The sequence below is a fragment of the Papilio polytes genome, unplaced genomic scaffold (genome assembly GCF_000836215.1).
Source record: "Papilio polytes unplaced genomic scaffold, Ppol_1.0 DF823731.1, whole genome shotgun sequence".
In the NCBI taxonomy this organism is placed as follows: Eukaryota; Metazoa; Arthropoda; class Insecta; order Lepidoptera; family Papilionidae; genus Papilio; species Papilio polytes.
In genome coordinates this window covers 4,663,069-4,690,985 of record NW_013525473.1, presented here as the reverse complement: position 1 = coordinate 4,690,985, position 27,917 = coordinate 4,663,069, and the positions used below count along the sequence as shown (strand labels likewise).

Here is a 27,917-nt window from a genome sequence, read left to right as displayed (position 1 = left end):
TCAACAGTAAGTCCTTTACTTATGCAACATTCATTAGTCAAGTCGCTACAGAATCGCGTCTTATCCTAGTCTAGACACGCGTGATACGAGAATATACATAATTTAGGACCTGTCCCCCTACTGGTAGAGGCTCAGATAGCTTGAAAATGACATCATTGTAAGATAAGGGAACAAAATCCGATATTTTCATCACATATTTTAAACGTTAGGTTGTTACCAGACTTTAAATCTGGTGGGACAGGCCCTTTTTGTTGGTATATCTCACTTCCACCAAAGCGCTGGAATAACAATAAATGGAATTATTTCTTTGGTCGCGTAGTGCACCACAAACTTTGTTGTGTAAAGTTTTAGAATAGCATTTGAAACACCAAAACACTGATTTCTTTTCATGTAAAATGTTGACAAAACTCGTCCGTCGGCGGTGAATGGGTTAATTTAAACTTAACAATGAAGACATTGTATGGTTGTTACAAACTGCATCACCGGGCAGAAAACCATTTATCAATAATAGTATTATAATATCCGGTTCGTTGTACTATTTATTAAATCAATTCTCTTTTATCATGGTCGAGGAAGTTTTTTTTTACGTAGTAACAATTTCGTCATATTCCGAATTAATTAAAATGTTGTCTTTTTTTTCTTAAACTAAATTATACGAAAATACGTCGCAGATTTCATTATTAAAAATTGTTTATTGAGTTTTCTTTGACTTTTTTGTGTTCTGCAATCTGTATTTTAAAAGATACGAGCATAATAATTATTTCATATTGTTTTTTTCGAATTACGTAATCTTATACGCCTATCGGAAAAATTATCGGAAAACACCGTTGGCCGAATTAAAAGGAAACGAGAAGATTCCATCGCGTAGCGGACACTGACGCGCGGAGGGAGTCCGCCCCTGTCGAGGGCCTCTCCGATCGCCAGATTATCGTCTCTCCGAGCAATTTGTAGGGATTTGCGGCAGAACTTCTCAGCCAGATAAATTGATGCTACATTATTTGAACATGCTGTATAATCAACGCTAAATTAGGTCATACTCTTCTCTGATGGAAAGTTACTCATGAGAATCTTTACAGAGTTCCAATTGTACAATCAATTCTAAATACATCTTGGACCCAAGTAATGCATTAAAATAGGTCATAAACGGGTCATCTTGACATAATACCTAAATGTAACTTTATGCCCAGCTGATGTATTTCGTGACAAGGAAAGTAGTGGTATTTTCTGACGGTTTTATATCTAATTTTTCTGTAAATAAGCACCCTTACACATCCTACACACATAATAGGAATGCACCAGTATTTTTTTTCTCATGCAATAATCAAAGTTAGTAGCAATGGTTTTTTTACTACTTTATAGTGAAGTTAGCATGAAATAATATTAAAATGTTATAATGTTTATTTATTTTAAAATCAACCTTTAGTTCTCCTTTATAATTAAATTTAAAACATTTTTAGAACATTTTCCTTTTCATTGTAACAGTTTACTGGACTACAAAACTTTTCTAGTATTCCCGTGACATGACATTGCTGGTCACAGCATTTTAAAAATATCAAAACAACATTTAGATCTAAAAAAAGGTTTTATTTCAAACATAACATCACACTTTTGTTGCATAAGAATGAACAATTTGACACTTTAATCAAATTAATATTGATGAAATACCGACTCTAACAGATTTATTCGTGTTCATATTTTTTTTATAAAATAACTTTAATTTGAAAAATACTTAAATAGATATTTGAAAAAGTATCTAATGATTTACTAATCTTAATTTTTTACTTTTTGTGTCAACATTTTAAATCTTAAATGAACTCTGCCACAACTTATAATAAGAAAAAGTAAGATTGTATTAGAGTCTGAGTTTTAAATCCATGCAAGAAAAAGCATTACAAGCAAGTTAGGTACAATTAAGCTTTTTTGACTAACTAAAACATTTTTATAGAATTCAAAAACCAAATAATAAAAGTCAGCAAAACAAAAGAAAGTTAAAAATTTAAAATAGTGATTGAAACTAGATAAACAAAATTGAAATCATTTCAAATTTATTACATTAAGTTACTAAAAATAAAAACATTTCAAGATAATTTTATGAATTGAAATAAATTAACTTTATACAAACTCAAAAACAACATTAATTTTGACACAAAGTTGTCTGTAGTTGTTTGAAAATATGTTTTTATCACGGCAACAAAATCACTACAAGATGCAATGCAATGTTAACAAGCGGGGAGATGACAGCGGAGGTGGCAAGGTTCCTCTCACCTCGTAAGTTCAATGCTGGCTCCAGCGGCGTCGCCACCACGGCAATCAGCTGCGCCACTGCCTGCACCACCCAAAACACCCCCCACATGTCCCACAACCACATCACAACACTACACTATCTCATTGTTGGCACAACATTTACAAAACTTAACCAATGCGAACACCTAACTATGCTAATAACTCCTGTTGGCACGATCATACTTTGGAGAAAAACATTGCAATGAGGCTAAAGGATAACATTCCCCAATCACCTTATTACATTATTTTAACAAAAACGTCCAGTATCACTGTCCGAATGTTATTAAAACAAAGACAGTAACTGCACGTCATAACATTTCGCAAATCGCAAAAGCACACACAACAACCACTGCCGACGTCGCGGCAAGTACTAGGGTTGTTCTGTATTGTATTTCAAAATGTGCCGTAAATGTGACAGTAGTAAGTAGTGATGTTGGATCTCGGTAGTAATTGGTAGTAATGAGAACCAAAATGTTTAAAATCTGACGTTTGAAAACAAACTTCAGAAGCAAGTGTATTCGATTCTCACAATATCGATTTAACATTGCAAACAATTGAAATGTTACTCTGTAAAAATTATTGACTTCTGGACCTTATCTTCTTGAGTCTTTATTTTCTCTTGTTTTTCCTGGTCTTCTTGTTCTAAACTAATTATTTTATTTCTTTTGGAACATGCACACGGAATGTAAGAATCAATTTTTGGTAATTCTGATTTTCTAAGGTTTACAATTTTTTTAGCCATATCTGCCAAATATAAAATATTCATATGGGGGTCTTTTGGAACTAGATAATCACACGCTGGCTGCCAAAACCCTCCAGTGAATTTTACCGGTTGGGAAAAAACCCCGTCAAAAGATAACCCAAAAGATCCTGAAAAAAAATTAATTTACTTATTTTCAGGATTTTATTATTAAGAAAGGAAAGTTTTTATTTAATTCCTAAACAAATTAAAATGTGGACATACCATTACATACTACTCCCAGACATAGAACATCGTCCGAATTTGGACCAGAAAGCCATAATTGAACAAATTTTAGTAATGATATAGCTTTATTAATCGATAACTCCTCGTTGTTAGCTTTTTTCTGAAATATCAAGTAGAAGATTTATTTGTTTATCAGGAGTAGACTACGATAACACCAACACAAGGCATAAGTTTACCTTAGCTTCCAACAACTTCGTCCACAAATTTTCATTGAAATGCAAAAGGTATTCTAGTGTTCTAAATTCGGGAGTTAGTACTCCAACACATAACGATGATTTCCTCACTTTAACATATCTGTTATATGGTTGAAAAGCATTATACTTATGAATTGTGTTTTTAACATCTACAAGATGGTTTATGCCTACAAATCCCCAAACGGGTGGACAAAACATGTCCTTCATTTCTATTTCAGCTTCTTCAGCCACAATGGGTGCTATTTCCAATCCCAAATCCGAAGTCACCACCACAATGTTTTTTTTATTAATACTTGTTAGTATTTTTGTCAACAAAGTGGCATTGTAACAAGCTGGTCCAAGATTAGGTAATACTATATACATGTTTCGAGAGGCAGATGCATTTATCATAGGGGCTAATATTTTTAGACCGTGAGCATTCATGGCAAGCCAATCGCCAATGGATAAGTCGACACTGTAAATATAATTTCACTTAATATTTAAATTTATAGCACAGAGCATAATAGACAATTAAACATTTTACCTAAACGGCACGTAATCCATTATGATCAATAAATCGCAACTTGCAAGTGCCATACCCATTTTATTTGTATACTTTACGACTTTACCAGGATAATTATTACCCACATAGCTGCACTCACTTTCCACATACTCCAAAAAAGTTTGGGAATAATCTTTGTCATAAATAAAAATTTTTACCATACTCTTGTTCCCGAGAGGCATATCTAATAGACCAGATATTATGTACATAGATAGTGGATGACTGGCTCCCGAAATACAAACAGTAAGATTTTTAGCTTGGTCTTCTGCAGGGCCCTTACTGTCCTGATCATCAATATTATCGTCTTTTCTTACTTTCTTCTTATATTGATTAAAATTATCTATAAGACCTTCGAATCTTTCGCTGGAGACATAGGTTTCAAATTGATAATACGAATAACAATAATCTAAAAACTCTGAAGCTCCACCTATGTAATATGGCTTGCTTCCTTCAATCAATAACTCTTTCCATATTAATGGAGATTCGTTGTGATGCCATTTATTTCTAAGGTTTATTTTACAAAGCCAAGTCTAAAATAAAGAATAAAAATAAGGTTTAAAACTAATGATTTCTTATTTTTCTGATATAGATATCCATTACCTTCCACTCTAACACTGACTTTTCAATTATCCTATAACAAAAATTAGGTAGATTTTGAGAAATATAGTCAGCAATTGCGCATACTTTCGCAAAAGATTCGCATTGAGATTCTCCTGATATTATTATTTGCACTCCCATATTTACCATTCATCAACACGAAAAATAACATTTCATATTTGACAAACTACTACGTAAATACAGTTTTAAATTAAGAAATGAAAAATAATTGAACAAAATACAAAGTTTAATTTATTTGTAAACAAGGATTTAACGTAATTGAATATAATTTAGATTATCACATTCCTTGCTAATAAAAACGTTAAAATAATTTTCCGTATTTACTAAAAATGGTACATTTAAGTAGTTTTAATCTTGGTAAAACATTTACTACCAAAATGTTACCACAATGCAACAGAATGAGAAGATGTAGGTGAAATGAAAGATTTTCTTACACATTTATCTCAGATATTACTTAATGCAAGGATTTCAACATTTTTTACTTAGTACAGTTAAGTTAGTTAAATGAGAAAATAATTTGGACCCTAACGACCTATATGTTAAATATTTAAAAGGTAAATGATAATGGGAAATTGAAAAATCATTTCACATGACATCAAAAATTATACCAATGTCAATTTATAATTTATGTGAGCTCTGCGATGTCAAAGTCAGATGTCAATTTGATATGGTCTGGAAATTGATTTGCGATTTTTTGATTGTTGCGAAGTAGATATTTTGAGAATATTCAAACAAATTGGACTAAATATTGAGATAGTTATAGGGTGTAAAGGCTTTATTTTAGAAGAAAATCGTAGTGCACACACATAAAGCTCATATATCGTTTAAGATATTCAATAAGGTTATGTTTATTAGATAGCTTATCGATCGATCAGTGTTTTCGACGTATTACATTGTATCTCGATATGGCGCAAAAAAATTGGGGATTCTGTGATTTATCAGTCAGTAGGGATTGCGACATTACTAAGATATCTTGCTTACAGAAATTAGGTCTTAATACAGTTGCTATAAATACGCATGTAGAAGAAATAAGCGATGAGCCGAAAAAGAAAAAACGTAAAGGCGAAACAAAGGAGAAAAAAGATTTCGTACCAAATCCTGTAGACATTCCTAAAGATTTAAACAAGGGTGATATTAACATTCTACAGAGAGTGACAATAGAGTTTTCAGAATCTAGCATTAGCCATAAGTTCAATCATTCTGAAAATTTAAGGAAATACGATATAATCGCTGTTATACCTAAGACATTACAAGCATTTCAATATGCATGCTCCAGTCTTGATGTTGATATCATCACATTTGACCCTCAGACTCGGCTGCCTTTCAAAGTCAGCCGCAAATTGTACAATCAAGCAGTAGAAAGGGGCTTGTTCTTTGAACTGATGTATAGTCCAGCAATTAAAGATTCTACTGCAAGAAGAAATATAATAAGTATGGCTCACAGTTACTTTGCTGTTGGCAAATCAAATAATATTATTATATCAAGTGGAGCAGATAATTATCATTACATCAGAGGGGTTCATGATGTTATTAACCTTGGCTTTATATTCGGCATGAACAGTAATCAGAGCTTGGATTCTATCCGAAATAACACTCGTCGACTTATTATTAAAGCTGAAGGAAGAAGATGCGGCAGGCATTACCTGGTAGTGACACATGATAAAGAAAAAGTAAAACACAAAGAGTAATTGAGTGATTTTATTTAATATTTTGTATTGTTAATTTAAATATAAGAGAAAATCCATACATTGGCATAAAATGTAAATACTGGAGTCATTTCTGCAATTATTTCAAGTTTAGAATAACCAATTTGTTGTAACAATTTGTTTAATGAAAACAGTCAATATTTTGCAACTAAGGACATTTAAAAATAATAGGACATTACAAAATTCATACTCAAAAGACTAGTTAAGTTTTCAGTTGGATAGTTCGGCACTCGCAACACCTGTGTGTTTAAAATTTGTAGTAAAGTGCTTGTAATGTCCACTATAATTAATATTATATTTGAATGTCTTTGTTTAACATATCTAAGTGTAAAACTACATATTTTTGTAACATTTATTTTGTTAAACACAAAGTAGAATAACATTTTATCTTACATATGTATCACAGTTTAAGACCAAACAGACATTTTTTAGTTAATAGTATAAGATGCTTCACTCATGTATGCTATATTTTAATAAACATTAAAAATAAGTCAAAGAAATAGGAACCATAACATTATGAGTCTTTGTAGAAACTTAATATTGATATTATTAACAATTTTGTAGAGATTTCAAAAATGTAGTCATCCATTTCATGTATTCATATATACAATAAACTTTAAAGCTCAAATTTGTAAGCATTACTCATTTAATAACCCATGAAATTAAAACAAATGTAACTAGCTTTTTTTCCTCTATACAATTTATTAATCTGTAATTTTACATCGAAAGCTTCCAAAATATTGTAGAACCATAGGAGTAAATAGTAACATAACCATAAATGAGAGATAAACTTTTACTGGAAAAATTGATGGTTTGGATTGTTTCAACATTAACAGACCATGGCCTAATAATTTGCAATTAAATCATTGGTGTATCGACTTTATGAAACGAAGGTATTGTGGACATCATTTTTAATCACAAATCAAACATTCCTGTCATGGTAAAGAGCTACAAACATGACTATACTCTGCATATAATTGTCATTAAAACTGCTTAATTTAGAGTAATTTTAGCAGTTATATATGAGTTTGTTTATATACTAGCTATCGCTCGCACCTTGTCTTCGTGAAATAAAAAAATAAGAGCCATGTTACAGATACATTTTTCTAATGGTGAGTTTTTTAAATCTGTGCAGTATTTTTGAGTTATTTCAATACACAAATCTTTCCTCTTTATAATAGTATAGATATATATTTACATCCAAATGTATAATTTATTTCTAATCTGTTTTAAGATGTTCAACATTTTGAGTTGTTTCATTTAGCACAGTCCTTTCAACCGACGAGCGCGCAGAGATAGAAGAGTTAATAGCTGCAGTTTCTTCAGGTAAAGTAAATATATTAGCGACCCATTTGAACCTGTATGCATAAAAAAACAATAAGAATATAACACATTGCTAACGCCCTGGGTGTTTTTGGTACTTAAAAATTGTAGTGGCATTGAATGTGTTAAGCTTGTCTCATCCTTCTGTAATCCTAAGGAGTAGTTAAGGATTCAAGTTCCATTTGACACAATCATAGCACAACTTCTTCCATATTGTTACTTACTGTTTTAGTTTAAGAAACCTGCAAGCAAACTAAGGAAATAGAACAAAGAGAATTTCTTTTGGAACCTATAACTGTTTAGTGTTCTTGTTTTTTATGTTACTAAATAATGGAATAGTTTTTTTGACCGACTTCCCAAAAGAAGGAAGTACTCAATTCCTCTGTATGTTTTTATGTGTGTTACGGCATGACTGCCGCTAGTGGACCGATTTTTATAATTCTTTTTTTATCTGAAAGGTAGTGCTTGCAGGTGGGTCTCATTTTTGGAGTCAAAGACTACGACGTAGTTAAATAGTTCAATTTTTACATTTGTCATACAAAAATCTTATAGAACATCAGATTTTATTAAATGATAATTAACTCATGACAATCTTTTTAATCTAACGAGACTGAACGTAGAAGTCAAAGTCGTCTCAAATTATAAAATCCATGATGTATGTCGGCATATATTTTCATGACTTGTATTTTTAAATGTTAGGACAATTACATGCGATTATCGATAAAATGAGCGAAGTTAAAGCGAAAGAATTGGTTAACGATTTAGCGACGATTTGTTATCTGACAAGATGAAAACTGTATTCATGTCACCAAAACAAGTGTTAATATGAATTCAATCTTAGAGTATTAAGAAAAAAATGTTATTTTTTGGTAGAAAAAAATATATGATATATAATATGTCATCCACTTGGCTTTTTTGTCTCTATTACTGTTAATACGTGACAAGGATAAATGAAAAGAACAACATCAATTTTTATATTATATTATTTTTCAAATGCAATCTCAATGTTTGGTACATACAAAATGTAAAAAAAATCACACTATGTTACATTAGAATAAAATTAAATGATACACACGGTGCTTACAAACTCAATAACCGTAAGCTTCCACTGGTAACATCTTAATATAGTTGCCTCTGTTTAGTAAATAATTTTATACACGTGCGACAGTGGGAACTCACTGTTATATTTACCAGCTAAGTACCTTAACAAAAGTCATCTGGCAGAATACATTAACTGGTGCAGTAATTATTGGTAGCACCAAAAAATCTTAATTTTTTGTTGTAAAGCAATTAATGAAATTACTACAATAATTTATATTAACATTAGCACGAAGGAAATAATTAATTTGTACATTAAATTACTATTGATTACTAAATAATAAAAAAACTGCGTTTAAACACTAACATGTCACAAGTTTAATTCAAAATTTAATTCTTTTTATAATGCGAAAGTTCTGCGATTATTAAGATTCATATATTTGTATGGAAATACGCTACAAGTTATTTAACTATTGTCCGAACAAGATTACACAAGAAGCAAAATCTAAAATACAGACCAAACTATTATAATTTCAAGATACCTTTACCTTCTATACAATTTCTACATCTTAAACGCTACTTGTAAATTCTGGCTTCAATATTAAATATGGCAGTGAGATATTACCGTAGTTCGGGTACACAAAACACAGACGGCAAATCTACGCAATCAAGTAAAAATAAACTAGATTTTTTTCCTACATAGTAATTGAAATAGAAAATTAGAACAAGTCGCTAAGCAAAATATTCGCTATAAACATTAAAGGAATCACGAAATTCGCATTGTCAAGATGCAAGGCTGTTTAAAAACTCAACAGTGGATTATTTAAAAAAAAGTATTTGCATATTTTAAAAAAATATTTGTGACAATCTCTACATATTAGGTAATAACTGCCTTATTTGTTTTTGATCGACTTCCCAAAAGAAGGAGGTACTCAATTCGTCTGTATGTTTTTTTGTGTTACGGCATAATTATAGTATACTTTTAGTTTATTTCTTTAGCGATATTATCGCCGTCTGTGTGCCGCGTACATTATTTTATTTAACCTATAGTAGAGCATGTCTAAATGTAATATTGTTAAAATTATTGCATATTATTTTTTTAATATTACAGAAGTTTTAAATTTCTAACGGTTTTCATAAAATCTATTTAAATGCCACGACAACTATTTATCAACGTACTTGAAGGTAAAACGTATTATTTGTATTAAATTATATTTAACGAAAAAAATGAGAAAGCACACATATGATGTTCGATGGTGTGAATGTGCGTTAATGAGATGGTTTGATGGTTTTAATACTAATCTATGAATAGCTCCAGCAACCATAGAGTATAAAATTTTTTCAACCATAAACTTTTTATTTTTAATGTGTTCGTTATTGATCGACTCTATGTTTACTGCAGATTGACATTGAGCAAAAAGATAAAAGAAAACAGTCTTTAATTGTCTTTTCTATTAAAATCTAAATGATTACCTTAAAATGTGATCAAGGTAGATTCTAAACATTTTTTTTTAAATTATAGTAAACGCAAAAAATGCAGATTTTTTTCCGCATAAAGTTATACCAAGAGATATAAGTCTAAACTTTACTAAGATTAACCACCCAATAACCTTAATATCATGACTACATTTAAAATAACAGCTTTATACATGAAATTTACTTGAAACTGGACTTACTTGATACACCATAACTTAGGAGATACTAAATACATAGATCATGGCAATTAAATTATTAAATTCATCAATATTTTACCACTAAACCAATCAAATACAAATCATACGTTAAAATAAATAATCTCACGTCCATACAAATTAACCGATACTAGTTAACAAATTCAGTCTTTTTGGTTAAAACATAAATATAATTCGTTTCAATTCGCACACGTTTCTTTCCTCAAAAACTTAAAAACTCGGAAATTGATAATCTATAGATCACATAAACAATTTTACATTTTTTTTTAATTTCACAATTATCTTAAAAAAATTTCAAGAATTAATGTCAACTAGATCATTTTATATTTTTTGCAAAATGAATAAAATTTAAATTTAAAATCCTAACATATCATAATTCCTTTTAGTACAAAAAACATTAAAATCATTATTCATTTTCGTGTCAAAAAAAACATTAAATTTCATATATTTTTTTAAATAATCACGGTGCTATTGTTCATACAAAAAAAAAACTACTAAAAGTAAGACATTTCACTTAAACTGGCAACAGTAGTTACGTCAGTGACATATGACGTCAGTTGTTGAGGAAGGAGACGCAGTGCGCGACCGTGTTGAGGTTCTCCACCAACCTGTTGTATAGTTCACGTCGCACGCTGGCTGTGAACTTGCGCACGAGGCAGAGCGTCACCGTGCCCGCGAACAGCGCGTTGTATAACATCACCAACTTGAAGTTACCCAGCCATTTGATGCGACCGAACTCGCCGAGCAAATCGAAGTTTGTTATACCTACAAGAGAACGTACATTTAGTAACTAGCAACTAGATTCGCCCGTGATTCCCGAATCACTCAAAAAATCTAAAAAATAGTCGCACTGATCTAAAAAAAATGTATAGTCTAATCGGTGAATATGACCCAAACGTCTATATGACGTCACTAAGTTTCGAACTTTTAAGTAGCAAAAAAACTGTTTTTTAGTAGTCACATTATTGGATACATAGCTCCGATGATGTATGAAATAGTTTTTTTTTCTAAAGTTTGGTCAAGCTGGACGCTATCGAATTAAGTGTTAAAGTCTGCACTGAGAAAGTGGTATTTCAATAATGTCCTTATTGATCACTAAGGATAAAAAAAATGGTGGGCTAATGGCACACAAATCGACTTCTTAATTATATCTTTCACTGCAACGATATTTTCATATTTTTTTCCGAAATACGGTGATGGCTTTAATTTTTTTTATCAGGCTATAGACTATAACCTTCCTGAATAATTATCTTCTAGGGAAAGCCCAGTCAAAATTGGCCAACCGTTTTGAAAATTACCCGAAACAAACTTAGCTTTGGGGAGAGTTAGACAATTTTCTTAGTTACATCTTGTTACTAGTGTGGTTAGAGAAGAATGTTTGGTATATTACCTAGTATTTTAACGAGCAGCGGCTGCGCGGTGGAGTAGACGACGAGGAGTGCGCAGGCGCCGATGATCTTCCTGAGCGGCGTGCGGCGCGCGCGCGGCGAGAGGCGCAGCGCGGCCATGGGGCCCGCCAGACCAGTCAGCGAGGCCGCGTGCAAGTACAGGATGAGAAACGCCTCCAACGTCGCCCCTGCCCACCCCAGCTTCGACAGCGAAGCTATGCCCAGCGTGAATTGCTGACGATACAATTTTTAATGTTAACCACGAAGTATAAAATAAAGTTACTTTGCATAAAAGTTTATTAAATTAAGTTGTAATAAAAAATAAGCAACCTATATTAAAAACTGTCATCAAATGTATTTCGCTTGCATTTGATCTAGTAAGTGACCTTATCCAATCTTATATTCCTTCTCAAACAATAAAATCAGCAACACAAGCTTATCTTAATTATTGCATTTGCCTATGGTTAACTTTAGTTCTTTTTCCAATAGACATCTTAATAATCTTAAACTGTCGTGGTTTTTACAAATATAATATTAGTAAGATACAGGTTTCTTACCGGTAAGAAACCCGTATCTTACGAACATTATATCTTAATAATCGCCTCATCTACGAATAAATATGGCCAGTTCGTAAGATTTTCTTACCCGTGTGCTGAGCGGCAGCGCCTTAATGCCGATAAGGAGCTCAAGGGCGTTCTGCAGCACCATCAGCACGGTGATGGCGGTCAGTGCCAGCAACAGTAGCATGGCTAACGGGTATACCACGTTGCGCTGCAGCGAAGACGTCTTACGTTGCTTCTCAACCTCCTGTAATTGAAAATCGTAATGCTATCAATTAGCTGTCATACACGAGATCTAATGATTTTCTATACAAGATGTGTTTTTTTAATTAGTTGTAGATAAAGGACCGAATAAAATACTCAGGGCTGCCACAAACCAGCTTGTCGAATTCTTAAATTAAATTCGAATAGCATGAAAGTTGAAGCATAGTCTTTATTAGTGACTAGCTGTTGCTCGCGACTTCGTCCGCATGAGACTAAAAAATAATCATGAATACACTGATGTAGATTATTAACGATAAAGAATTTTTGAAATCGGCCTGCTAGTTTTTAAGTTATTTCAATACATACAAAAATAAAAAATACAATTCCTCTTTATAATATTAAGTATAGATACTGATATTATTTTTTTAATACTAGTAGATTTGTAGTTAATTTCTAATATTTCCTTCACAATTCCAACTTAGCTCCAGGTTTGTGCTAGGATATGGTTCACAATAGTCGAATGTCGGGACCACGTGGTCCTAAATTGGCTTACCATTGGGCTATTGATATATTAATTTAAAATACTAATAAAATTTATTTTGTATCAAAAGCCGTATAAATATTATGGAATACTAGCTTTCGCCCGCGACTCTGTCGGCGTGAAATTAAAAAAAACATAAGTGAGTAGCCTATGTGTTCTTCCAGGCTATCCTCTACATCTATACCAAATTTCATTGAAATCCGTACAGCCGTTTAGGCTGCAAACTCTAACAAACATCCATTCATCTAAACTTTCGCATTTATAATATTAGTATGAAGTATGATGACGTAAGAGATCTCCCACGAGCCAGTTAGTGTGACTAATGGATCATAGCAGATATTGTGATAACAATGGGAGTTAATCACGAATGAAGCTGATCAAATAGCGTGAGCATAACATAATTCGTTATTGTTTTGTTATAATAATATTAGTATTCTTGCGTATATTAATAATAGTTTCACGTGTTTCATCTTGAATTATAAAAGTTGTGAAAAAAACTATTAAGATTTCATCATTCTCATAGTTACTCTATAGGCTTATTCAAATCATACTAATATTTTAGATGCGAATGTTTAGATGAATGGATGTTTGTTAGAGTTTGTAGCCTAAACGGATTTCGATGTAATTTGGTATAGACGTAGAGGATAGTCTGGAAGGACACATAGACTATTTTTGTTTTTTGTTTCTTTTTTTGAAAGCTTGTAATTATTAAACGTGTAAAAACAGTAGAGTTATACTGAACTTTTTAACCGTGAATAATCTGGCACCTGTGAAAAAGGATTTTGTGATTCCAGCGTAGTTCTCTTATTAAAAAAAATTACATTACATCTATATTTGTACCATGACTTGTTCCATTCCTTTTATTTTATAATTTACAACAAAATAAGTATAAAAACGTACAAATTAAAAGGTCTTTAATAATCATCATAACACAACTATTTCATCATAAAGCGTAAATAATTTTAATTAAACAAAACGCTCGCGTTACCTTTATACGTAATCAATACCAATTGTTTTATATGTTTTTGGATCGTGACGATATTATCTTCACGCTACATCAAAAGTAATCTTTATAATGTAAACCAACCTGCGTAATGCATAGTAGAGGACGTTAATTTCCTACCCATTTTAGTGAAATGCACACTCACAATGCAGTTAGATCAAAAACTTGTAATAACATACTATCTATACTTATATTAAAAAGAGGAAAGATTTGTATTTTTGGATTATTGTATGTATTGATATAACTCAAAAACTACAGGGCCGATTTCAAGAATTCTTGAACCATTAAAAAGCTATGTTATCACTGAATAACATAGATTATATTTTTGCTATATTTTTAAGTTGACGCGGGCATAGTCGCGAGCAACAACTAGTAGGTTTTATAGACATTTTGGTGAGCAAATTACATTCTTTTACTGTCCTTGATTACAGAATCGGAAAAGGCAAATATTAATTTTACTAATTGATACTTATAATCTGATTGGTGGAATAATGGAGGAGGTATTTTTACTTAAAATTACACTCGATACCATTCCCACATCCGTTCAAATTCAATTTGTTTATCGGTCAATGCACATCGTTTATTTTTGGGGTGCACCGTAACCGGTTACCGGTTATTAAAAAAAAAAGGCAAACTGTAAAAACATAAATGAGACCTGTTTAGACACTTGACGAGGAAATTTTTCCCGATCAATAAATTGTTTTAAACCTCTCTGTACCTTTTCATACCTTTTTAGTATTGAGAAAACATTTATACAAAAAGACTGTTAAGAAAACAATTGACTGTAAGCAATACAAAATACTATAAACCAACTAATAATCTCGTAAATTCAAGAGGGGCCCTTGAACTAGATTCATATGGCATCATCCGTTTTACATATAGACGCTTACCAATTTCGTTACAGACAAGATCCTGCCAATCTACGCATTATCAACAGCTACGATTTTTTATGTCTAACTAGCTGTTCCTCGGCTTCATGCGAATTGAAATAAAAAAAAACTAATGTTAACATTTGTCAAACTCTCAATTGCAAACGTCAAAATTAACGTTACCATAATAACTTTTCTTCCTTAATGTTGGCAGCACGTAGTTTATGACCCCTTCCCACATTAGGGTTTTTATCCAAAATATTTCCCCTAAGTTTAATCGCGTGAAAATATATAGCCTAAAGCGTGTCGTACACGTCCTGCGCTTAGGGCTTTTTATTAAATTATTATTATTTAAAAAATATGCTGTGATTGCTGACATCCTACGCCACGAAGTAGTGTGTTTCTTCATTATATTTATATAGATTAATTATTTATTTTCAAACTAACCTTCCTCATAGCTACGATCCTCTCCAGTCTCTCATTAAGGCCGGCTTGTAGCGCGCCATTCCGCAGCCTGAGTAGGGGCGTCTCTTTACAATGATGGTCTATCACATCCTTAGTCCGGGATAGATCAGTGTTGATAGGCGCTGATATATCTCCGTGGTCAACATACATCGGCTCTGGAGATATGTAGCCAGCACCTGAATTAAAAAAAAAAACAAATTTATTGTATGGGCGTAGACAAGACCATTTTATCTTTTTTTTCTATTCAGAAATACTTTTGATTTCCATAATCATAGTAATATTATAAATACGAAAGTTTGGATGGATGGATAGATGGATGTTTGTTAGAGTTTGTAGTCTAAACAGCTGAAATTTTGTCGTAGACGAAGAACACATATGCTACTGTTTTTATTATAATACCACGCGGACGGAGTTGCGGGCGAAAGCTAGTGTTACATAATTTGTTTAGTAAACATACATTAGGCAAAACTAACGTTATCTACACGGCTTTATGTACTCGTACCTGCGGAACGTCAACGTGCCTTCACCACGTGCAATGACCTTAGGAATGTACGCATCCAATACGTTCGATAATGTCGTGTTTATTGTGTTGAAATATATTTTAATCTATACACATGTATTCAGTTAAACTATTTAGGACAGATAATGGTTTAAAAAAAAACATTTCGATGTAAATTAAATTAACTGGGCTGAATAAGTAATTCTTCAAGTATCTTCGAACCTACGATAATATTTAACAGTAGTCAGGAAAGTCTCTAGAACTCCAGGTAAACCATTCATCTTAGTTGCCAGAGGTTTGTGGCTAAAGGTATATCAAATATTATTTATCTAGCCAGCTAGATATTCAGTCTTTTATTCAGACCTTGGTTAAAATATTAAGTTTTTAGAAGAGAAATCAAACACATTTCTTAACATATACAACGACTTCTGCAACTTCGTACTTTAGTATTTACGTAAATGCTACACAAATCAATACTAATATTATAAAGAAGAAATTTTTGCATCTTTGTATGTATTTGATTCACGCAAAAACTACTAGGCCGATTTAAAAAATTCATTCACCATTAGAAAGGAAATTTATCTGTGAGTAACATAGGCTACATTTTTATTTAATTTCACACAAGCGAAATCGCGAGGTACAGCTAGTAAAAGATATACACGCTCCGTTAACACGGTAATCGCAAACAATTGACTGTTTGTGCTCCGGCATTGTTCAATGACACGATGCGTGGCCACATCCTTGGAACACATAATGTGATTTGTTTGAACTCATTCACAAACCTATTGTATAGAATGCTTACCACCATCAAGGAATGTACGAAATATAAATAATTATAAGAAGATAAAACAATAATATTTTTAAAAACATCCGTTGGTATATTCAAATTAACGCAAACTTCCCACAACACTATGCTTGGAAACGTTGTTTTTCTTTTTTTTGTAAGCAACATTTCAAATTGCTGCAGGTCTTACGGATCGCAATTATTTACACAACAATAACTTAGCAAAGTAGATTTAAGTAGACCATCGGGAACTAAAAAATATATACAGAAAAATGTTTTTTTTATAACAAAAATAAATAAACGCAATTCGAACTTTTCCAGTCATAATTAGGAGCTATGACGTAGTACATCCATTATTGGTCAACTCAGAGATGTACCAATTAATTTAAGAGTACTTTTAATCAAGCCTCTACTCAACGAAGTTTTAGATAAATTGAAATAAAGTACATACACAAAAAAACTGTAAACTTCATATCTTTTTTTTTTAAATCATCAATTAGCAAAAAAGTCAATAAGTATTTAACATATTAAATTAAACTCTTGACATAAAACAAAAACATTATCAAAACAGATATACGGGATGAGTTAGAAATTCAGAAACCAATGCAATAAACAAATAATAGACTCGTACTCGTATTGAGACCAACAACATACTGCGCCAGTGTCCCCTGCAATATTTGTTGTAGCTATAAAAAGCAACGACCTACAAACGAGATGGAAGTGATAAGATGCAGAGACAATATTGACATATCACATTTACATTTATCTTCATTAAACATGAAAAGGAATCTGTGTTTGGCAATGGACGTTATTACCTTACTAACAGTTATAGATGTCTTTAAAAATGTAGAATTAACTGGGAGTTTGACTCTAGGTTCTATTTGCCAGTAATGCCGCAAATAAGATTATATGCATTCTTACAAAATATAGTAAAGGAGAGCAATTGTACATTTGAAGTAAACATACTAATTAACTGTAATCTCAGTTACTGTAGGTGTAACCTCTCTAACGTCTTTTTTATAAAGATACAAAGTTAAGCATTTTTATGTATTAAATTTGACCCTGTATAAGTTAAACAAAGTGATAACTTCAATTATAATTACAAACCCTTACATACTGAAAATCTTATCTTACTAATTTTACCAATCTTACTAGTATTATAAACGAGAAAGTTTAGACGGATGGATGTTAGAGTTTGTAGGCTAAACGGTAGAATGGATCTCGATGAAATTTGGCATAGGTGTAGGCAATAGCCTGGAATAACACATAGGTTACTTACAATTTTTTTTAATTTCACGCGCACGTACTCGCGGGCGAAAGCTAGCTTTTTATATAACGTAGTTTGCATCTCGAACAGTTTACTTCACATATTTGTCAGCCCTTCAAGATGTAAACAAAAAACTTGCTACCTACTTCGCAGTACACGCTCAACAGAAGGTCAAGGTTTCGTTCAACATTATCAGCCACTAAGTACATTCGAACTGCGTGTCTTCAAAGATAAACAGAAATCTTACAGACAATGCGTCTATTTTTAGACAACAGTTCAATCAGTTTTTAAAGACCTTAAACAAATAAAACTAAAGGTATTCCTAAACTATATTTTTTTTATACAAAAACGTGGCAAACGAGCAAGCGGCCACCTAAATCCGCCAAAATGGCGAAGCGACCGCTGCCGATAGACATCCGCAATTACAGATGCGTTGCCTACCCTAAATCCTTCTCTTAAAGAAAAAGGTGGGACGGGAAAGGGACTAAAATTGGGCCTCCGGCACCACACTCATCAGACGAAACGCGGAATTGCTTCCACTTCACGCCTGTCTTTTGTGTGGTCGTGGTATTACACTGGGCGAGCCGACCCTGCAGTGCGAAGATGTTAAAGCGGGCTTTACCACTGTTAACTATTTCTAAGACAACAATGAATCAAAATTAGCCTATAACTTGATATTATATTATTAGTATACCTTAATAATTCATTATTTACTATATAGTATATAGCTATTATTATATAGTTAACAGAAACAATATTGTATGGCACATAAACGTATTTACAAATTGGGTCTAAAGTCTAAAAGTACCGGTTTATCGCATCGACAACAAAGAATTAAAATAAGACCTTCTTAAAACTTATTATTTCATAATCTATCAGAGACAAAGAAAAATCACAGTATTGGTTTTTGGACACCTGTCTATCTAAACTCGATATTTGTATATTAATCTGGTATCTTGTAGGACTTTAAAAGGAGCCATTACTACTACGGAAGTCTTTATTAAGCCAAAACTAATCTTATCATAAACTATAATAAATGATAAGTGTAAAGGAACGCGTAGCATACGGCAATTAATATTTAAATTTATACATTTCAGTAAACAACTAAATTTTTAACAAGATGACAGAACATCAACTTTCGGTTTGGTAAGGAAATAATATTCACAATGCGCGTAGAAATATATTGAAACTTTAAGCAGTTCGCAAGGCAATGATCCAAACCGCATTAAACCTCGACAAGATATCGTCAATGTCTTTTTACCTCAAGATATAAAGATAATTGTTATTAATATGTACTACCAATATCGTTTACTAACCGCAAGTGGTTGCCTTGATTTTTTTTAATAAATTAATCGTTAAAGGATTTTAAATTAAAACATAAAAGCATTCAGTATGACAACTGCAATAAAAAAACCTAACAAATTAAAATCGTTAATTAGTTGTCTTATTGATTTAAGTGTATTTAGAATATAGAGCAAATTGCTTCTACAATATGTAATACAAATTTATACATTAACTTTTTCTATGTTTCAATCTGTCTTCTAAACAACTTTGTTGTTAACAACTCGCAAAAAATATTTAGATACTAGCTTTCGCCCGCGACTCCTGCGTAACATTGAAAAAAACAAAAGTGAGTAGCTTATGTGTTCATCCAGTCTATCCTCTACATCTATACCAAATTTTATTGAAACCCGCTTAGCCGTTTAGGCTATCAACTCTAACAAACATCCATCCATCTAAACTTTCGCATTTATAATATAACTGTGATAATAAAAAAATTAAACATAATGTTTACTTCATTACTAATCTGACAATAAGACAATTTCTTGGATCCGAGCTAATTTTAATATTTAAATTATCGTTTTATTGATGTCCAGTATTAGGCAATTAATATGCAACGTATCAAATGTCAATACATTTATCTACGTGAATTAGGATTCACTTTTGTATACTTCTTTTTTGGTACAATAACATGATTTAAATGAATAAGAAAATTCTAATGTTTGTTTAATCTGTAAAACAATGTGCAAACAAACAGGTAAGAAAACTTACATATACAAAAAAAATCATTATATGTGCGTCACGTAGAGATCAAACTTAGTACGAAGGTCGTGGTGCCGAGGTCGCATCAGATTTGACTGTATGATTTATGCATTACATAGTGCTAACAATATACAAAAGCTAATTTTTATTTTTTTATGTAATTTGTATAGATCAACTAGCTGTTGCGGATGAAAAGAGATTGAATTTGGCTAAAATGCTTAAAATGAACGATTTGTGGTATGACAGGAAGGAATCAAGTTGTGTATATTAGAGGAAGTTTGAAAGTAGCGCCAATGTTAGGGAAATTGAGAATCAAAAGGTTAGCATGGTATGGACATGTTATGCGGAGAGCTAAAGACATGAACAAGAAGGTATTAAGTTTGAATGTGGATAGCAACAAAGGTATAAGACAATACTACCTAAACTGTTAGGTTACGGACAGAAAAACTTAGTTTCTAGGTCCATAATTGTAATGTACCAAACGACATCTTAAACACTACAAGCCCAAGAGGTCAAAATTCATTAAATTATTTATACAAATTGTATGTTTTACTAAAAAAAACATACTCTGCAATTAATTTTAATTATTTAATTAACAAGGCAAATAACTTATTATATTTTTGCGTACTCTAGCCATGAGTAAAAAAACTCAGGTAAACCATAAAAGTTAATTGCATATCGTCTCGATTTTAAACCGGTTTTACTGTTTGTCTCTATGAAGAAAATAATAGCCGGTATATACATGAAGCTTTTACAAGATAAAAATAAAGTTGCGATGCAAAGATTTGATTATACTATGATAACTCGTTTATTCGAAAGTAAAAACATATAAATTTTTATTTAACGTAGAACAAATAAATCGATTTTCTAATTTTAAACTTGCCGATTATTCGCGAAACTATCGTGCTCCGCTATAAATCGTTTGCCAACCAATACACAAAGATAATGCATTTGGCAACGTTCTTCAAACAATATCAACGTTTACATTTGTTTTAATCCCAGATAATAAAATGCGATCTACAATTTTATCTGTATCTAAATTTAGACTAATGCAGGCTACACACGTTAACTTTTGTATGATGATTTCGTCTTACAAACGTAACGAAAACATACGTATTATAACTGTATATTATGTCTAATATAAAACTCTGTGGTATCTACAAAAACTAACTACCTAACTTGTGTAGCTGCATAACAAAACATTCTTTTTTCAAACATTTACCGAAGTAAATCTTGCATTCTTTGCTTTCATCATTTCCAATAATGTAAATTAATCAAAGAAATAAAAAAAACTATAAACAATACAGATATTACTCAATGCTCATTGATAATTAACAATTTGTTTATTTTAATTGTGTAGATAATGCTCTTAAAATTAACAAAACAAAACTAACTAACAACACCGAGAAACAATACATACACGAGTTCCATACAAGAACGTGCGTCTATTCTATTCTATTCTATTCTATTCTATTTCTTGTTTATGGCTCTCCCTCAGCGGATTGGGCCAGTGTCAAGTAGAACGTGCGTCAATGACCTCTATCATTACAAAAATCATAAGAAAAGTACAGTCTTCAACAAAAAGCATTTGCGTAAACAATTTTAGACGAGCGGGTCCACACCTTTGACTAAACTATCAAACAACTGTTGTGCGATTGTCGCTTGTTTCGCAGCCCATTCAACTGTTTAATTGCACAACTAAAAATCGAGTAGTTTCAGCATCTCCATATAAGCTTATAGGAATCAAACTGCGATTAAATAGTTGTGCAATTGTTTAGTCAATTAGGTGCGTGCGCTTTAAGTAAATAATTTGTTTAATCTAGTCTATTTCTTTGACAGCTATGACGTTACAATATAGCGCCGGTACTTGCAATTTATTTGAAACGTACTATAAATTAAAAACTGACCTGAGGCGAGAGATGTGTCGATCCTACGCCGTATTGTCTTCTCTTCAAACGAGTAGACATAGTACTCCTCGTTCAGGTCTCGGAGAAACTGAGGCTTCACCAGCACACCGCTTATCACGCCGAAGAGACGCACGAAGCCCAAAGGGGTGCATACTGGATTTAATAAAAAAAAGAGATTTAAAAATCTTACTAAAATCATAAACTTTAGATAGATGGATAGGTTATAGCCTAAACTGTTGCACGGATCTTGATAAAATTTGGCACAGACTTCGTGGATAGTCTGGAAGAACACATAGGGTACTTGCTTTTGTTTTTTAAGTAATTCTACGCGGGAAAAAGCTTGTGAGTTATAATTTATTACTATGTAGAGTTACCTTTAACAGCCACGACAAAATATCGATTAAATACAATCCTGTAAATAATTAATGCCCTTATTGACGTTTGGACTCCGATAACTGTTCAACAAGTAAATAAAACCATTACAAACATACGTCTACACGAAACCCAAACAAATGTCTACTTTACGCGTATTTAGTCACAGTTCGTAATATTTATTAAAATATTCAGACAGTCTTAAGAAAGCTGGTCGTTATGTCTTTTTTTTATAATAAAGGGGGGCAAACGAGTGGCGAAAACACCGAAGTGGTCAGCGACGCCCATGGACATCCGCAACACCAGAGGAACTACAGATGCGTTGCCGGCCTTTGAGGAAATGATCGGCTCGCTTTTTGAAGGTTTGGAAATACCGTCTTTGGAGAAATGATTTCAATTACTTATTAATAACATGCAAATTTCAGTAAGATTTTTTTTCATAAATACACAACGAAGGTTAAACTGAAGTATGAATTTACAAAACTGTGCCAATTTTAGGATACTAAAAAAAGTAAGTTTTTTCTTTAAAAAACGTTATAGCTTTTGCAATCGTTTGTATTTTATTATCAGGCATCTGGAAAAATACTAGTAAACAAGCTAAAGAAAATATAAACCATCATTAACACTTCATATCTCCAACACAACATTATTACTTGTACTCAAAATTTACTAATGGGATATACGGATCATTAACTATTATGAAACGACGATGTAACAATGATTGTTGACGTTAACTCTTCCGCAACCATTTCCACTTATTGTCGTAACCATGAAAGCCGATTGTATAATTTGAATTCAACAAAAACGCGACCCGCACAACGAAATTATGGACATAGTCCAAGGTAATCGTAGTTTTAGACGAATCAGATGCTATCGTTTTTACGTATTAAAAAATTCTAATTTGTTTCAACACGTTCATTGTTTTTATAGATGACAAAAAGGTGATTACTATGCCAAGTTTTTGAGTTGATTACATTTCATTTTATACAAAACAAATAAGGATGATGAGGTTTTATGTTTCAAGTTGTCTTATCCGACAAGCATTTAAACAGCTTTAGTTTTAGACAGTAGAAAAAATCTAGCGTACACTTTTCTTTCAACTATTAATAAAACAAAACGATACGCAATTGAAAAAAAGAATGTGAAAATGACAAGCTAAAAATATACCAAATTGGTAACAATTTAAAGATTGGTGCAACACTATCTTATTGTCAAATAACTTAACAACCGTTACTATGTTTACTGTTATGTCAATGTGATTAACAAAACAAGATTTTATCGATACATAAACAATGAACACGAAGAAAATCTTATCAAACCCTGCATTAAAAACTACAAAAGAAATCCAACTGAACGAGGAATGGAACAATTTTATGAAGAGGATCGGCGAAGTATCCAACTTGGTGAAAGACCTCGCAAGTGGTGACAAAGCCAAAGCTGACGCCGCGACTGTTCTCGCTGATCAGTATTTAGAAGGAAAGGTTATTTCTGACGAAGATATAGAAATGAAACTTAAAGATAATAGAACTGTTATAAATCAGAAAGCATTTGAAGGCCTCGATAATAATGCTGTAAGTCATTGTTACCTTGTTTACATTATTTTATGTTACATTCTACGAATTCATTATACGATTGAATATAATATGAAAAAGTATTATGAAATTTGATTGGCATTGACGTATTATATGGATAACGTGTAGCTTTACCATAAAATGACGTAAAATCCACCAAACAAATTTATTAAGGCTAATGTAACAATTATATATTATTCTATTCTCTTTTTAATAACATCAATCATTACCCTATTGATTTTTCTACCGCAGGCTATTACACGTGCGAGATGCTTTTGATATGTTCGTATTCATGTATGTTTAGTAGAAAGCGTGTTGGCTTTCAAACGCGTATTAATATTGGCGTTTGTTTTCTCTCCCGTACATTTGCGTTGGTGTGATGTAAAGATTATTTTTGTCGGAATAAAACTGTTTTAAGGTGTTATTTTGGGCTAATGAGATACTAAATATAGCTCTTGCCCCCAAATTCAAATACGAAAAAAAGATTTGAATTAAAATAAGCTTCACTATAGTAGAATATACAACGTAACTATTTATACAGGCATAATTTCATCAATTAGTAGACTACAAATAGCAGATAATCGTGACAAATCTACACGTAATTCGAGCAACGAGAGCTGTTATAAAGTATTTTGTAAATCAATTGGAGTGCAATAGGAATAGAAAACATTCCGCAAACACAAAGTTGGTCGCCAAGCCGCGAGGAATGCTGACCTAAATGCCTATGCAACGAGAATCAATTAAGCAGAGACAAAATAACCATTCGCGTAGAGTTTCGTAATTATCTTCCACAAACTACATAACGACAAAGTCTTTTTTGTATAGTTGTATTTCCTATTTAATATAAGAAAATATTGACTTATGTGATTGTGAAGTAAAAACACAGAGATACATAAGAAATATTGAAAATGTATTTAAATCAAACGGCTTACGTCTTTTAAACAATCAACAAATTAACCTTATAAAATATAACACATGACTTTAGAGCCCTAAGTTCGAATAATATTTACAACAATTTTCCAGGGCGAAATGGGCAAAGAGGCTTGGATGGCAGAAGTCAGCAAAGACGCGGAGAAGCGTGCAGAAGACCGTAAGATACGCCATGAGAAGATGGACACGATGAAGACGCAGGCTATGAAGGCTTTCCGACGGGGCGATTACGACAGAGCCCTGTCATGTTACAATCGAGCCATCGAATTCATAAAGGACAACCACATGCTGTACTGTGATCGTGCACTCACCAACATTAAACTCAAAAACTATCGAAAGGTAAAATTTAAATTGTTTAAAAATGACATTACCTTCGGATACTATGTGTGTTATATTTTAAGGTTCTCGATGACTGCGATTGGGCACTGCGTATAAACGAGAAGAGTTTTAAAGCGCGCCTATACAAAACTAAGGCATACAAGGAGTTGGAAGAAATTGACAAATTTGATGAAAGCAAGAGAGAAGTAGAGGAGATGTTCCCACAACATCAAGAACTTATCACATATTTTCTTAGTAAAGAGGAGAATTTTGAAAATAATGACGAATGAATTCCTTTATATTTATTTTGAATAGTGAGCAATTCTCGAATTTCGTTCTAATTTATTACTGATATTTATGCCATTATGTTACGTTTTTGTTTCTTAATTTGTTTATTTTAATTAAATTCATCTATGCTAATGAATAGAGATTGACTAATTGCGCATAGAATCATCGTGAGAAATAAAATTATTATTACTGCATTGCTATTAACTGGGTCTCTCATTTCTTCATTTATTGTAATCTTTATTACTGTCGAAATTACAGGATATTATTTATTTGATAATGTGCCCGCAATTACAAGATAAAGTATTTAATCTTGTTTGATTTACTAAGCACCGTAAACAAAAACTGATTGGCGTTTTGATAATCTTGATAAAGACACAATATACCGAAATATGGAGAGTATAAATAAAAATATGTCTCAGTCCATATTTATTATATTAAGCATACCAATAGCTTATTAGATGTATTACAAATTGGTCTGCTTAGTGTAAAAAAAACATACAGACAAATTGAATACCTCCTTCTTTTGGGAAGTCAGTCAAAAAAGACTTAAGCATATTTATTTTTTATACCCCTCATATAATATATGCAGTACTTATTTGTAGAGAAATTACAAACAATAAAACGAAACGGATTTAGGAACATAAACAACTTAGTTATGTCAGTTATTGTGATAATGTTATGGACATGCAATTGCTATAAATTTTGATATTGTACAAGTGTATAAATGAGTCAACATTTTCTAACAAACTTTGAACTTTGTACACATTTATAGATTGAATAATGTCAAAATGAATGGTTTATAATACTTCACTTAGTAATAAAGATAACAAAACAAAGATAATAAATTCTGATAAAGATAAAAATTACGAAATTTATTTGGGTGGCAATCTAAAGTAGATATACTATAACCAATTTGTGTTAAAATCAAAATAATAACAATCCATATTGATGAACACTACACTCATATATCTGTAAATGACTAGGTAGATTTGCAATTCTTTTTGAAACCACCTTTTGTGAGCTTCAATAAAAAATTTGCTAGATATATTCATGTTAGAAAAAGGTTTTTAAATAAGAATGACTCACCAAGCAACATCAGGACACCCACAAAGGATACACAAGAATATAAAAATGGCAGATAAGTCCACAAACCTGTGAACAAAACAAACATATTTAAAAACAATAGAAAACATAGACAATTTCAACTTTCAGTATAAAACAACATAAAAGTGATGTCTACACTTTTAGTTTTAAAACTTCTACTGTACCATAAATAAAAAACCTCATACTTACTAAGCAGAGCATCAATACTGGATCTGTCACCCTCAAGCCAAGCAGATATCACATATGCTAAGCCTAACATCACCACACCCAGGAGCGCCAGGACTATAAATGTCTCATATACACGTCCACGCAGGCCACGGCACCCAGGAAACCCAGATGACTCGGAGAATAAGTATGCAAATGGCAGGAACACAAATAGCGACAAATTTGAAAATAGGAATACATGATTCCAAAGACCTAAAACACAAAAATACATACATAATATGCAGGTTTTTTTTAAAATAAAAGGGTTATGAAACCTTGAATTTACAAATATACAAACCTTGAATTAGAGAGCTATTCAACCATTTAACATAGTAGGTATCGGTGTACAAAATAAGCACTTCATTACTAATTATTGACAATGGCAGCAATAAAGCAGAGCCCAGTGATACGGCTAGGGCAAAGGTACATAGCCACAGACTGATCCTGTACACTTTGACTTCATCCTCATCAGCTGTAAAGTAATCTTCGCTGTCACGCCGTCGGAACTTCTCAATCAGCATAAACGACAACAGATATAATAATATAAATAATAGCAAGAAAATCTGCAACAAAATGTATGCAAATTATAGCATATGAATAAATTGCGTACCAGTATTCATAAAATGACAACGTAAAATGTGTGTCACACTTACGATCTGCTCCCGAACATTATTGTGGAATATCTGCTCGCGCAAATCAGCTTCCTCATCATCCATCATTTACCATTCGATTGTTTTTACCTTTTTATGAACATTTTAACAAGATGTCCCACATAAACTGACCACTGCATCATAAAATATCACAGCAATAGAGTTATCTCTTTTTTTGTTCACATTTTTAACAATTTATTTAATGTATTGCACAAAGAATTATTGTTTCTTCTTCCACGTACCAAAAATTAACTTTTTATTTAACACAATTTCTACAGAACGATGAACAAAGTACGACACGACTAATTTTTTTTTGTAATTATTTTAACTGAAACAGCTGAAAGACAGACAATGACATGTAAATGACAGAGTGACAATGTCAAATAAAACCATAAGTAATCAAATTCAATAAAACATAAAAGAGTAAGCTTTTGTCTAAGAATTTTTTAGAACGATGTTTTTGGAAAACTTGAAATAGGTTATTTAAAATTAAAGCTTTAAGGCCATTTTTTGCAGCATATATCTTTCTAAAGCTCTAATTCAATTACAAAGCACAAGAAACATGAAATCG

General features: G+C 32.0%; 4 protein-coding genes across 4 annotated transcripts; 2 read left to right on the top strand and 2 right to left on the bottom strand.

Moving 5' to 3' along the window:
- Window positions 1-2,820: 2,820 nt before the first annotated feature.
- On the bottom strand, window positions 2,821-4,778 carry LOC106103754 (putative malate dehydrogenase 1B). Its single transcript, XM_013283607.1, has 5 exons — window positions 4,604-4,778; window positions 3,986-4,533; window positions 3,445-3,916; window positions 3,248-3,368; window positions 2,821-3,153 (listed from the first exon to the last, which is right to left on the bottom strand). The coding sequence occupies exons 1-5, from the start codon at window positions 4,748-4,750 to the stop codon at window positions 2,846-2,848; spliced, it is 1,596 nt and encodes a 531-aa protein (XP_013139061.1). The 5' UTR covers window positions 4,751-4,778; the 3' UTR covers window positions 2,821-2,845.
- Window positions 4,779-5,270: 492 nt separating this feature from the next.
- LOC106103643 (ribonuclease P protein subunit p30) lies at window positions 5,271-6,957 on the top strand. Its single transcript, XM_013283446.1, has one exon. The coding sequence runs from the start codon at window positions 5,527-5,529 to the stop codon at window positions 6,307-6,309; it is 783 nt and encodes a 260-aa protein (XP_013138900.1). The 5' UTR covers window positions 5,271-5,526; the 3' UTR covers window positions 6,310-6,957.
- A 2,187-nt stretch (window positions 6,958-9,144) lies between these two features.
- On the bottom strand, window positions 9,145-27,697 carry LOC106103642 (protein LMBR1L). Its single transcript, XM_013283445.1, has 9 exons — window positions 27,350-27,697; window positions 26,995-27,259; window positions 26,682-26,909; window positions 26,475-26,540; window positions 21,910-22,062; window positions 15,392-15,585; window positions 12,413-12,574; window positions 11,770-12,001; window positions 9,145-11,144 (listed from the first exon to the last, which is right to left on the bottom strand). The coding sequence occupies exons 1-9, from the start codon at window positions 27,413-27,415 to the stop codon at window positions 10,933-10,935; spliced, it is 1,578 nt and encodes a 525-aa protein (XP_013138899.1). The 5' UTR covers window positions 27,416-27,697; the 3' UTR covers window positions 9,145-10,932.
- Window positions 23,507-25,949, top strand: LOC106103644 (tetratricopeptide repeat protein 12). Its single transcript, XM_013283447.1, has 3 exons — window positions 23,507-23,852; window positions 24,876-25,121; window positions 25,184-25,949. The coding sequence occupies exons 1-3, from the start codon at window positions 23,574-23,576 to the stop codon at window positions 25,388-25,390; spliced, it is 732 nt and encodes a 243-aa protein (XP_013138901.1). The 5' UTR covers window positions 23,507-23,573; the 3' UTR covers window positions 25,391-25,949.
- Window positions 27,698-27,917: the final 220 nt, after the last annotated feature.